The sequence below is a fragment of the Penaeus vannamei genome, chromosome 28, assembly GCF_042767895.1.
Source record: "Penaeus vannamei isolate JL-2024 chromosome 28, ASM4276789v1, whole genome shotgun sequence".
NCBI classification, from domain to species: domain Eukaryota; kingdom Metazoa; phylum Arthropoda; class Malacostraca; order Decapoda; family Penaeidae; genus Penaeus; species Penaeus vannamei.
In genome coordinates, this window is record NC_091576.1 from 5,006,350 (window position 1) to 5,018,849 (window position 12,500).

General features: G+C 44.6%; 1 protein-coding gene across 14 annotated transcripts in view; it reads right to left on the bottom strand.

Annotated features, from left to right (window-relative positions):
- Nucleotides 1-12,500, bottom strand: part of LOC113801845 (uncharacterized) — a 72,738-nt gene that overhangs the window by 9,820 nt on the left and 50,418 nt on the right. For 4 of the 14 annotated variants that reach the window (XM_070141678.1, XM_070141677.1, XM_070141690.1 and 1 more), the window contains exons 2-12: nucleotides 9,449-9,681; nucleotides 7,743-7,787; nucleotides 7,247-7,393; nucleotides 6,968-7,087; nucleotides 6,748-6,851; nucleotides 6,400-6,568; nucleotides 5,658-5,740; nucleotides 4,668-5,394; nucleotides 4,187-4,308; nucleotides 3,679-3,726; nucleotides 2,863-3,066 (exon numbers count right to left, since the gene is read on the bottom strand). In XM_070141678.1, coding sequence (XP_069997779.1) covers nucleotides 2,863-3,066; nucleotides 3,679-3,726; nucleotides 4,187-4,308; nucleotides 4,668-5,394; nucleotides 5,658-5,740; nucleotides 6,400-6,568; nucleotides 6,748-6,851; nucleotides 6,968-7,087; nucleotides 7,247-7,393; nucleotides 7,743-7,787; nucleotides 9,449-9,681 — 2,002 coding nt within the window. The remainder of the gene's footprint in view (nucleotides 1-2,862; nucleotides 3,067-3,678; nucleotides 3,727-4,186; nucleotides 4,309-4,667; nucleotides 5,395-5,657; nucleotides 5,741-6,399; nucleotides 6,569-6,747; nucleotides 6,852-6,967; nucleotides 7,088-7,246; nucleotides 7,394-7,742; nucleotides 7,788-9,448; nucleotides 9,682-12,500) is intronic. The other 10 variants (XM_070141684.1, XM_070141683.1, XM_070141685.1 and 7 more) reach the window with 5 other exon arrangements.

Here is a 12,500-nt window from a genome sequence, read left to right on the forward strand (position 1 = left end):
GTAATTGCATCTGAGGGGCATACTATAGAAGTTAATATTCAGTCGGTCAAAAGTACATTTGGGTGAACATGTTTCTATACAGAAAGTAGTGATAACACAAAACTCTAATTCCAGATAACCACTCATCCTGTGGCATGTGCATTTTCATTACCTTTTGTGAACAAGATAATATTCTAGTGCTTCCCACACATGCATGCACACACTCTTACACATGCTCCCACATACACTGTGTCAGTATGGAACTAATACAAGAAATCAAATAAAAATTGTGGCTCTTGCAAGTAACTGAATTTTGATTTAGTAGTTTTTGTAATGAGTTATATGCATGCTTTTATTGGTAAAATTTATCTTTCTGTCATCTATTACTTAAAACAAAATATAATGAAACATATACAAAATCATAAGACTTTAAATTACAATCAATCACCCTGTCAGTGATGTTTTTTTTAATGAAATAGATTAAGTTTCAAAAGTTTTGGGTATCAAAATTTATCAAAACAAAGACATTTACAGAAAGCTATGGAATAGGTTTTGTATCATTATGCTTCAGTTAACAATCACAATACATTTCCATATCTACACATCAAGATGTTTAACTTTCAAACTTTTTTTAAGTAGTGATTTAATGGGGTAATTTTGTTTCTACACAACTAAGAAAGCACGTTATTAGATGACCATTATTACAACCAGGCAAGTCTCCATCTCTTATATCCAGGGAATAACCATTAATGACGTACTGTTAAAAAATTTGAGAGCCTACCATCTCATTTTCCTTTATGTTGTAAGTTTTCTTCTTAGAGCAAAACAATAGAAAACTAAAACGTTTCTTTAAAACAAGAAGGTGGGTACATTTAAATGCCAGAGATATCCCCAATTTGCTTCACTTTCAATATGGATGACAACCTTTGTTACATAGTTCAGCACTAAATATAAACTGACACTTTCAAGCACAATATCAGCACTGCTTTCAGCATCTGGGTCAGCCTTTCTCCCCGACTCTGCCCCAGCCCAAGAAAGAGAGAGCACTTTGGCCAAGGCAACTCACAGGAAGCGATCAACCACCGCGTCAACAGCCCATTCTATGACATGTTGAGAGAGGGACGAGAGAGCACTTTCTACGACCAGTGAGAGAAGCATCCTGAGGCCTACTCTCTCCTCATGCCACTTAGCTATTTTTGTCCCTGGGCCAGCTAGCCAGTCCACCTGGGTTGCCAAATGCAACCACCTATAACCACTTTTTCCTATATTCATTGAGGACAAAAAAGCATCAAATGTCTTAAGTATTGCACCTCCATATCCAGAGATGTTGTTTGTCACTTCCATCTTGCCTTTGTTTGCATTTTTGTAAACTAGGAACACATAGATCTGGCAACTTAGAGCAGATATAGAGTGGCTAAATGAGGCTACTAGAGTACACCAAGCTCTTCAGACCAAACAAGCCCTCAACAAGGAAACAAGCTACAGGTGGCTGTCAAACTTAGGAAAAAAGAAAGGCTGTCAAAACTGTCATAACAAGTAAGTCATTCACCTAAATTGGAAGCAAATCCTTAAACTCTGCATAAAAAGAGATACCAGTAATGAGAAAAATTGGTATAAAAAACACAAACAACAAAAACCATACATAAAAGAGTAACTTAAGCTATCTCTCTATAAAGTAAGATTGTTGAAAAGATAATAGGGTCAGTTATGATTCGGAAATTGATTCTTGAGAGACGAAACACCTATCATCAGCCATCACTTAGGGAAATGCGCCTGAATCATGAACCACAGGTAGCTGCCTTCCAAGGAATAGTAATTACCAATTGGCATTCCCAGATCTAGAAAATTACATATATATACATACATATGTATATATATATTATTGTTCACCTTTTCTTCATATAGAAACCAGTGATTATTAGCCAATAATCACTGATGTAGATCATTAAATGCCTTTTCTTCTTTTCTAATGAAAAGATCAACTTTACAATAAAATCATTATCTTTTGATTGCTAAAGATAATGAGTTTTTCATTTTTTTCTACACAGTTTAAAATCCAATCTATGACATACTGTTAACGTTAGAGAAAGAATTATTCTCAAACTCCCTGAGAAACTTACAGGCATAGCTGCTTATTACACAGTACCTAGTATTAGCATTCACAAGAAGTCATGGTTAGTACATACAGCATCAAATGTCCTCAGAAATTATACAGAACAGAAATAACCAAAGTAAAAAAAGGAAGCATTGCAATGAAGGGAGTAGTGAGAGGGCTCACGACTCTAGGTACCAACATGCAAAAACAAAAGGACGGGTACCTCCTGCACGTCTGGTGTAGCGTGGATGTAAGCGGGGAGTTACGTCGTCTCTGACTGTAAGCGAAGCAGCATCTGGGCTATCTAATGCCAATTGTGCTTCTCAACTGCCTCTTTAACTGTCTTATTCACGGTCTGCGTCATGAACTGAAAACTCCCTTCTCAAGGCACTGTTAGTATTGTTTGTTTACTTTTTTCTCCTTTAACACTAATAACTGTTTTATATAATTGTCACTATTAAGGGCTTAAGAGTTCCGTGCAACTCTCAACTAATCTATCACTCAAGCTCAACTCAAGCGCTGAATCAAAACTGGATGATCTAGTCTGGGCAGCCTTCTGCTCCTTTTCCTGCGATTCTCTCTGGGACTTTGGATGTGCAGAGGAGCATGTGCGTGGCCATGTCATGTGCGCAGGTTGTGACTCACAAGACTGACTAACTAACTCTTGACAGCTAGGTTGAGATTCACTCATCTTGGGAGTGGATTTGAATGTCGGCTCCCATGTCACATGTGACTCGTGAGGTGAGACTGGTACATGCACCTGAGGGAAGGGCTGCCAAGGGGCGTACCTGAGCAGCGACTGGCCAAGACCAGTGGGTAAGGGGCTAGATGAAGCAGAGCGCGAGCCTGTGGCTGAGTGTATGGCAGAATCAACCGAGATGGTCATGGGTGCAGAGCGGAGGTCAGCTGCCTCTGTGAGAGGGTTTGTGGCTGCCTGGAGTTCCTCTTCAAGGTCCAGCTCAAGAGAGGAGTGGTCAGGTAACAGTTGGTGCCTGAAGAGGAACGAGATGGTTGGTGACAGAAGAATTGAGAAAGCCTAAACTATAGTTTTCAACAAACAAACAAACTCTTTCCATAATGAAGATGAACAATTTCAGCACGTATTATAAACATTTGTGTAATCACAGAATGTCAGACAAGAAATGCAAGGAAAACTGAGAAAGATTCTTTCTATTTTGGAGCCTTAGGAAGATGAACATTTTATGAAATTCCCAAAACCAGCAAAAAATTACCTCGAAAGTTAATAGCAATAAAGCTTCGAGGATGCACAAAAAAATGATACCGACAAAGAAGAAGCAACCTTCTATCCCACAAAACTTCTTTTTACAAATTTGTGTGTGTTGAGATGTCCAAATTTTCCAGGAATTTGTTTTTCATTTCTTATCATACTTTTATTTAGCAGTTAGGAGAAAAGAATGTTAGTAGATGTGTTACTCCACCAATGAAATGCACAGAGGAAACATGAGCACCACAGCAAAGGATACAAAATATAAAAAGATTTAACAGAAGTAGAAATCTGACAGGGTTGTTTCCCATGAGAAATTTAGAGAATGGTATTAAATGGACGTCCAAATTTCACAGTGTTTGCCTCCAACAAGACTTACCGACTACAAGATAACTTATACTCTTCATATCCTTCCAGTTCTGCAAAGCTGCATGCAATGAAAGATTTTACTGAGTGTTACTAATAGAACACAAAGCTTATGCTAATTTCGACATTTCAAAAGCAGAAAGCTAATAGTGACAGCAATGGAAAAAAAATGCTTTAATTGATTTTTGCAGGATTTATAGCAGAGAATGCTAATAACATTTACCTTCATTTGCTATCTAATAGTGAAATACAGTGTAATTTGTAATAATCAACTATCATAGAAAATATCAGTATTCAGGCACTCATGCCATACTACATGAACTTGCAAAAAATATGAATAATGGTAAATCTAAAGCAATAAACATTTCTATAGTATTATGAACATCAACTCTGAGTAAGTTTTAGGAGGCTTTACCAGACTAAACTTCAATATCAGTGCATGAGTATTAACCCATACAATTCATGTCGAGATATCCTCAATAGAAATTGACAGCTCATTTCCTCAAACTTGTAGACCTTACCTCTCACAGTTGTTCCGATGGAAGACTTCATCAAGCTGGCTGTTGTGGGAATCTTGCATCTGTTCTTCATCGTATTGCTGTAAGCAGTCATTATCCCACTCAAGTGATGGCATCATGTCCTCCTGAAAGTGACACATTCAACAGTTTATCATTTTCTAAATCAACTTTTCTATGTCAGTGATATCATTACATTAAAATTCAGGCATATATTTTTTTTAGCAAAATAACACAAATTGCCAAAAAACTAACTGTGATTAATAACTTTTTAATTATTGAATATAGCGATTAGCTTCATTTTCTGATAACACATAAAGATTCTGCTAATCAAAGAAGTTGAAAATTTGTAATTGACTCGAAAAAGTAGAAAGCATAATGTATTCTTATAACTGAATCAATATTTTTTTTCTTGCACAGTAATACTGCATTTGTCCATAAACTAATTTTCCTCATGATTTCATGCTTTAGAAATGTCCTCACTTACCTGAGTTGATGCACGTGAAGATTCTGCATCTTCTGAAGGCAATTCCGGGAGACGCGAGAGTGGTGGTCCTCTTGCACTCGTCCAGCCATGTTGTGGAGAGTCCCACTCAAATGATCCTTCTGCCTCTGAGCCTGAGACCACATGACCCTGAGTGTGTGTGGAGTCTGCAGGGCCTCCCTCCAGTGCCTCCGAGTCAGATGACCCTGTGCCCTTTTGACCAAAAACACCTCTGAAACTGGCTCTTGAACGATGTGCATTTACCAGATCTAAGGCAGAATTTGGCCGTGAATCTCCAGAGGTGATGGAATAGTCGGAGTAAGTTGTCTTAAAGGTGTATGGGTTTGGCTTTGATGCAAATTTCGTCACCTCTTCATCCATTTCTAACATGGAGGACTTGAGGTCATCCAGCTCATGCTCAATATCATCCAGGTAGGTGAAAGTCTTGCAAGCCAGATCATCACGCACAGAAACATCCAGTGACATTTCAGAGCATTCTGATGGTGCAAAGTCTGACAAATTTGAGCAGACTGAATCTTCTCTTTTAAAGGTAAATCTTTTGGACCCTTGGGGTGAGGTAACAAAGTCTGACATGTTGGAAGCAATTGAATTATCACGGGAGATTGACCCATGGCAGCCTCTGTGTCGCATCTTTTCCATGAGGTCACTCAGTGAGGCACTTGAGATGTTGGTGCTGAGGTGGCTCTCTTCCTCTCCTTCAGGCTGCAGTCTGTTAGCACAGACATTATCAAAGTATAACAATCAGAAAGTATTCATCTATTTGCTGTCTCATCTAATAATGTTATAATGGATGAATAATTAACTATTGATATAATCTTGTATGTCACATGATACCACTAAACTGACAAATGCCTGAAATGTGTCATAAATGCACTCTGCTTTCCAAATTTGACATAATTCAGTACAACTGATGGTGTTACAATATTGCATGAAGTCTTTAGATAGCAATATAGAAAGGCCATCTTAGCTTACCTACTGTCTACCAGCCAGTCTTCCTGATCACGGGTCTGTGAGGATCGCAGTGCTGAGCCACACTGATGACGTCTCTTACCAACCTTTGGGGATGAACAACTAGCATGAGAAATGGTCTTATAGAAAAAATTGTAAAAGGAATCATCTAATGCATGGAAGAGGGGAAGAATAATGTCAGTTCAGTATTTCCGCTTTGGAATAATGGCTTTTAAGAAAGAAGAGAAGGTAATGAAGTCAATGAAAAATTAGTCATCTTGCAGATTGGTGGGAAGGATCTGTTAAGAGGTCTGAATGGATGAACATAGATGTATACTTAAACAAATAAATATATACATATATATATATACTTATATATATACATATATATATATACACACATATATATACACACATATATATACATATACATATACATACACATACATACATACATACATACATACATACATACATACATACATACATACATACATACACACACACACACACACACACACACACACACACACACACACACACACACACACACACACACACACACACACACACACACACACACACACACATATATATAGGTGTATATGTATATATGTGTATATATATATATATATATATATATATATATATATATATATATATATATATATATATGTATGTATGTATGCATGTATACATTCATGTACATAATGTATGCACTATGATGCGTGCATGCAGAAAGGCGGCTCCTCCCCCCCCCCCTCACCTGCCCTTCCGAGTCGGGCGTCTCCGAGCCGTCGCCGAGGTGTCGCGTGAGCTCCTTCACCTGCGGCAGGTGGGCGCTTGTGGGCGCGCCGTGGGCGGGGGACGACTCCGAGGAACACCAGTCGTCCTGCAGGGGATGCTGGCCCGTGCCCTGGCGCTTCGCCGCGTGCCTGCGCGGAGGGAGGGTGCGTCAGCAAATGGAAAAGCTACTCGGGGACACGCTTTTCATGATGAAGTTCATTTATTCTAAGCTCATTCTAAACTGCACAGAATAAGAAAGAAAGGAATATAACCCGATGAAAAGAAAGAAAGGAGTATATTCCCGTCTGTGTCCTAGTTGTTTGCTTACTTGGACTCCGTCTTGTGCTTCTTTGCCACCACAGACGCGTTGGGCGCTGCCGTCGAGCCTCGGCCGCCGCCGCCGCCCGGGGCTCTCCCATGGCTTGGAGTCAACTGTGGAGGAGCAACACAAAGCTGAGCCAGTCTTGCGACGCGCAGTCCAATTCTAACGCAATTTACAATGCTCTCAGCTAAAGTGTGGTCCCAGTGCAAAGGATCAGACGACGTACCTGGTTGCGATGGAGCTCCGAGGACCTGTGCTTCCTGCGAACAACGCGCTTGTGGCCGCCGAAAAGCTCGACGTCCGAATCCTCGTCTGTCGGCAAGCTGTTCTCGCCCGAGGAAGAACCCTGAGGAACAAGGGCATTTGTGACGCTTTGCTGAGGCAGTGAGGACGTGCCTGTACCCACTTTTCCACATGCTTAGATCTTTGACGAAACGAACATATGTATGCAACTGGTACAACTGTCTCTCTCCATTCGCACATATTCGTATTCACAAGCACTTACCACATCGCCGGCCGAGATGGAGGCACTGGCGTCGGCGAGGTAGTGGTGCGCGAAGACCTCGCTCACTTCGCTCACTTCACTGCTGACGAGGGACAGGTCCTCGCCTGGCCCCTCCCCGCAGGGACTGTCTGGCCCGAAGTACTTGCCCTGAAATTGGCAGCACTGAATTACTGTCCAACGTCATCATGGGAGTGCAGCTTATGGCAGAGATAAGAAACGGAATCCGAATCAATAACGTGTATTCCTGCACACAATGGACAGTATCCAATACGGTGTTAGATTCAACATATGCAACACTCAATGACATTATAAAAGCACACGGTTTCTAAGTGCACTACGACATCTATCTAATACACTATTAGTTAGTGTCGCACATTCGATTACACTCAAGGCACGCCTTATCTGCCCCGTCTTCTAAACCCATTTTCCCTTCCATTATTAGAACACACAGATCACCCTCTGCCGCATTCAGCACTCAACACCACTCTCCACTAACCACTAAAAGTTTGACGACGAATTCGCGGCCCAGTTCAATCAGATGCTGTAAGAGAACAGAAGCAGGTGTAGGAACTGTAAATTAATCTTTTTTCCAGACACAGAATATAAAACCTACTACGGCGTTTGTTCAAATTGGGCGAGGTCAGACCCAATGCATATTCTTATACAAACGGACATGCATATACCCAGAAATAAAAGCATATCTGTCTATCCGATATACACTTACCTATCTACCCGGTAGCTATGCAAGTCTAGACTGATGGCTATGTATTCACTTCTATGTAGATGCATGTCCGGATCTATGACACTCACTGGGTCAGGCCTCGCACAATCATAACAAACTAGACATTGCTGGACGCGTAGAACTGCCTGAGAATGCCTGAGTACCTTTATAAACACGCTGACACCTTCATACAAGGACCCCTGAGACACGCGTCCTTACAGCACCCCCACGCAACCCTACAGACTGTAGCCTACCAATAATAACACAATTCATAATGACGCAGCGTAGATCTATGTCGAGCCCTAAACACCAGCGCCTTTCGAGTAAATGGGGAAAGCCGAGGTTTCTGCACGAAGCGAGCACGCCGAGTTGGGCGAGGCTCTTCCTTCTTCCTCTCCGTTCGTCCCTCATCGTCATCGTTGTTTTCATCGTCTTGTTCTTCTCCTTTTCTTCTTTCCTCCTCCTCCATTCCTACTACTACTACTACTCCTACTTCTACTCTTACTACTACTAAAACTACAACTACTGCAACTGTTATGGTGCGTTCGGAACTGCTCGTCTATCTCGTCCAGACCAATTGAACGAGATGCTTTGACCGTTCGGATCCTCCACTGTCTCGTCCCGGACAAGGAGTCGAGCTCGTCCAACTCGCCCTCCTGCGAAGGTGGCCGAGCAGGACGAGATGACGTCACAATAGGTTTTGTATGTAAACATTGACAGTTGCAGGTAACCACAAGATATTGGTGGGTAATTTTATGACCCTTAATTGGTGTTATCAAAGGATATTTTTGTGTTTGTCAGTTGCAGGTAAGTTAAATATGCATAAAATAAGTTACAAAACCTATTCAGCGTGTAAAATAAAGACACCGGTATGATAAAAAACTGAATGTTTACATCCGAGCCGGTTGCATTCTGGGCAGAAAGGGTCTTGGAGGTTCCGAACGCGGCCCACTTGTCCTGCTGGTTCTGGACAAGGTGTCTGGACGAGCAAGACGAGCAGTTCCGAACGCAGCATTACTGCTACTACTACTGCTTCTTCTTCTACTACTACTACTGTTATTGTCATTGTTACTGTTGCTACTAATTATTCTTCTCCTTTCTCTTTTTCTTTTTCTTCTTCAATTTTCTTTCTTTCTCTTGCTTCTTTCCTCTTTCTTCTTCCCTCCTTCCTCCTTCCTTTTCCAAATCCCCGTCCCCCTCCTCCCTACCCCCTCCCTCCCTTCTCCCTTCTCCTTTTCCCTTTCCTCCCACACTCCCTTTCCTTCCCATTCACCATCAAATTTCCACTCTCCTTCCCTCTCCCTTTCCCCCTCCTTCCCTCCTCCTCCCCTCGCCTCCCTTTCCTCCTTCCCTCCCCTCCCTTCCTCCCTCCTGCCCTCCCCTCCCTCCCTCCTCCCCTCCCCTCCCTTCCTCCTCCTTCCCTCCCTCCCCTTCTCCTACCCCTCCTTAACCCCCCGTCCCACCAACGCCCTCCTCCTTACGTGAATAAGCGCGGGGTCCTCGTCGTCCAAGTCCTCGAAGTCCTGCACGAGGTCGTCCTCCAGCAGCGAGGCGAGGATCCCCCGCGGGCGCCGCTGCGGGGGGGAGGGCGAGTGGGTGGGCGAGGGCGGGGGCGACGAGGGGCCTCCGCCGCCGCCGCTCCGCCAGTGCTCCCACAGCTTCCAGCACACCAGGGACCCGACGCCCACCAGGAAGATCACGCTGCCCGCCCGGACTGAGGGGGGGAGAGGAGGGGGGGTCAACAGAGGTCACATGGGGGGGGGTGATGATAGTCAATCATAGTGACAATAGTGATAATAATGTTAATTATAGTAACAATAGTGATAATGATGTTAATTATAGTAACAATAGTGATAATAGTGTTAATTATAATGATAATAATGTTAATTATAATAATAATAATGATAATGTTAGTGATAATGATAATAATAATAATAATAATAATAATAATAATAATAGTAGTAGTAGTAGTAATAGTAATAGTAATAATAATAATAATAATAATAATAATAACAATAATAATAACACTAATGATAACAGTAATACGGATTATAACAAATAACAAGATTATCAATAATAATTATTTCAACAAGAACAACAAGAATAATAACAATGATAATCATAATAGCGTCAATGATTTTAATAAAAACAATATTAATAATAATAACAACCACAATAATAATAATAATAATAATAATAATAATGTGAACAACAATAATAATAATGATAATAATAATAAGAACAACAATGACAATAACAATCATAACAATAATGTTGATAACAACATCTGAGCATGACCACATGCACCTAATTCTCTCTCTCTCTTTCTTTCTCTCTCTCTCACCCACACACACACTTCCTCTCACTCCCCCTTCCTCTCTCTCTCTCTCTCTCTCTCCCTCTCTCACCCACAAACACACTTCCTCTCACTCCCCCTTCCTCTCTCTCTTTCTCTCTCTCTCACCCACACACACTTCCTCTCACTCCCCCTTTCTCTCTCTCTCTCTCTTTCTCACCCACACACACTTCCTCTCACTCCCCCTTCCTCTCTCTCACCCACACACACTTCCTCTCACTCCCCCTTCCTCTCTCTCTCTCTCTATTTATCCATCTATTTCCCTCCCTCTTTGGAACCGTCTCCCGCAGAGCCCCTGGCGCTCCGAGCCGGACCGTCAGCGGCGGCGGCGGCACCATTCGCGGTGCATCGACTGCTTCCCAAAATCCATACCTCCTCGGTGCCAACGCCAGTGTGATTCCTTAGTGCCACTACAAACCCACATCCCTTCAGTGGCACTACCTGTCGCTATAGCAACCGGCGGCATCTATATTTAGTGCCTCTTCGCTGCAAATCATCCGTGAAAGAGGTCATTCCGCGCCGTGATGCCTGAGTTCGGATATCGTTAGGATAAATGCGGGTGTGACATGACCTCTTGGTGCGATGACAATTAATTAAATAGAAGCATACTCTCCGGCGCTCCACTCGCATGACTGACCAAAAAGCTCCCAAGTCCAAGCGAGAGGTGTCGCCCTCTTCTTTATTACTCTTTTCTTCAATTTCTTTAGTTTATCTGCGATCTAAAATACTTCCATAGCCTCTCGGGTCGACTAAATACACCTCCACGGCCGCACCCTCGAAAAAAAAAGGTATGAATGAGAACTGGAGAACACTTCTCATGAAGAATGAAGACTTGCTCCTCCTCAGCGTCTGGTCCCGCTACACAACCGTCCTCTCAAATGACGCTAACCCGGCCTTCAATTCCCCTAATTCCCCTAATTACGGTTCCTCATTCGAGCTCCCCGCCGCGCATTCCGCTCCCGGCGACGACCACGAGCGGCGTGAGGGGGACGACCGCTCCTCCAGACCACGACTTCTTGGGACGACCCGGGCACGGAGGGAGGGGAGGGAGCGAGAGGGAAAGAAAGCAGGAGAAAGGGAGAGTGAGGAGAAAGGGAGAGTAGGAGCAGGGCGATGGGAGAGGAGGAAGGGGAGGGAGCGAGAGGGAAAGGCAAGCAGGAGGCGGGGAGAGAGTGAGGAGTGGGAGAAAGGGAGAGTGAGGAGCAGGGCGATGGGAGAGGAGGAAGGGGAGGGAGCGAGAGGGAAAGCCAGCAGGAGGTGGGGAGAGAGAGGAGAAAGGGAGAGTAGGAGCAGGGCGATGGGAGAGGAGGAAGGGGAGGGGGCGAGAGGGAAAGCAAACAGGGCGATGGGAGAGGAGGAAGGGGAGGGAGCGAGAGGGAAAGGCAAGCAGGAGGCGGGGAGAGTGAGGGAGAAAGGGAGAGTAGGAGCAGGGCGATGGGAGAGGAGGGAGGGGAGGGAGCGAGAGGGAAAAGCAAGCAGGAGGTGGGGAGAGAGAGGAGTGGGAGAAAGGGAGAGTAGGAGCAGGGCGATGGGAGAGGAGGAAGGGGAAGGAGCGAGAGGGAAAGCAAGCAGGAGGTGGGGAGAGAGAGGAGAAAGGGAGAGTAGGAGCAGGGCGATGGGAGAGGAGGGTGGGGAGAGGGAGAGGAGGGTGGGGAGAGGGAGAGGGAGGGAGAGTGGGGAGAGGAGAGGAGGGTGGGGAGAGGGAGAGGAGAGGAGGGTGGGGAGAGGGAGAGGAGAGGAGGGTGGGGAGAGGGAGAGGAGAGGAGGGTGGGGAGAGGGAGAGGAGAGGAGGGTGAGGAGAGGGAGAGGGAGAGGGAGAGGGAGAGGAGAGGGAGGAGGGCGGGGAGAGGGAGAGGAGAGTGAGGAGAGGAGGGTGGGGGAGAAGGGGAGGAGGGCGGGGAGAGGGAGAGGGTGGGGAGAGGGGGAGGGGGCCGGGCCAGGAAAAGCCAACAGTCCATAGTCACGGGACGCTCAGCCAGCAGGCCTGACCTTACATCGACCACCTCATTGCGTGGCGGAGGGAGGGAGCGCGGAGGGGGTGGGGTCAGTGGGGGGTGGGGTCAGAGGGAGGGGTCAGTGGGGGGTAGGGTCAGAGGGAGGGGCCATTGGGGGTGGGGGTCAGAGGAGGGGTCAGAGAGAGGGGTCAGTGGGGGTGGGGTCAGAGGGAGGGGTCAGTG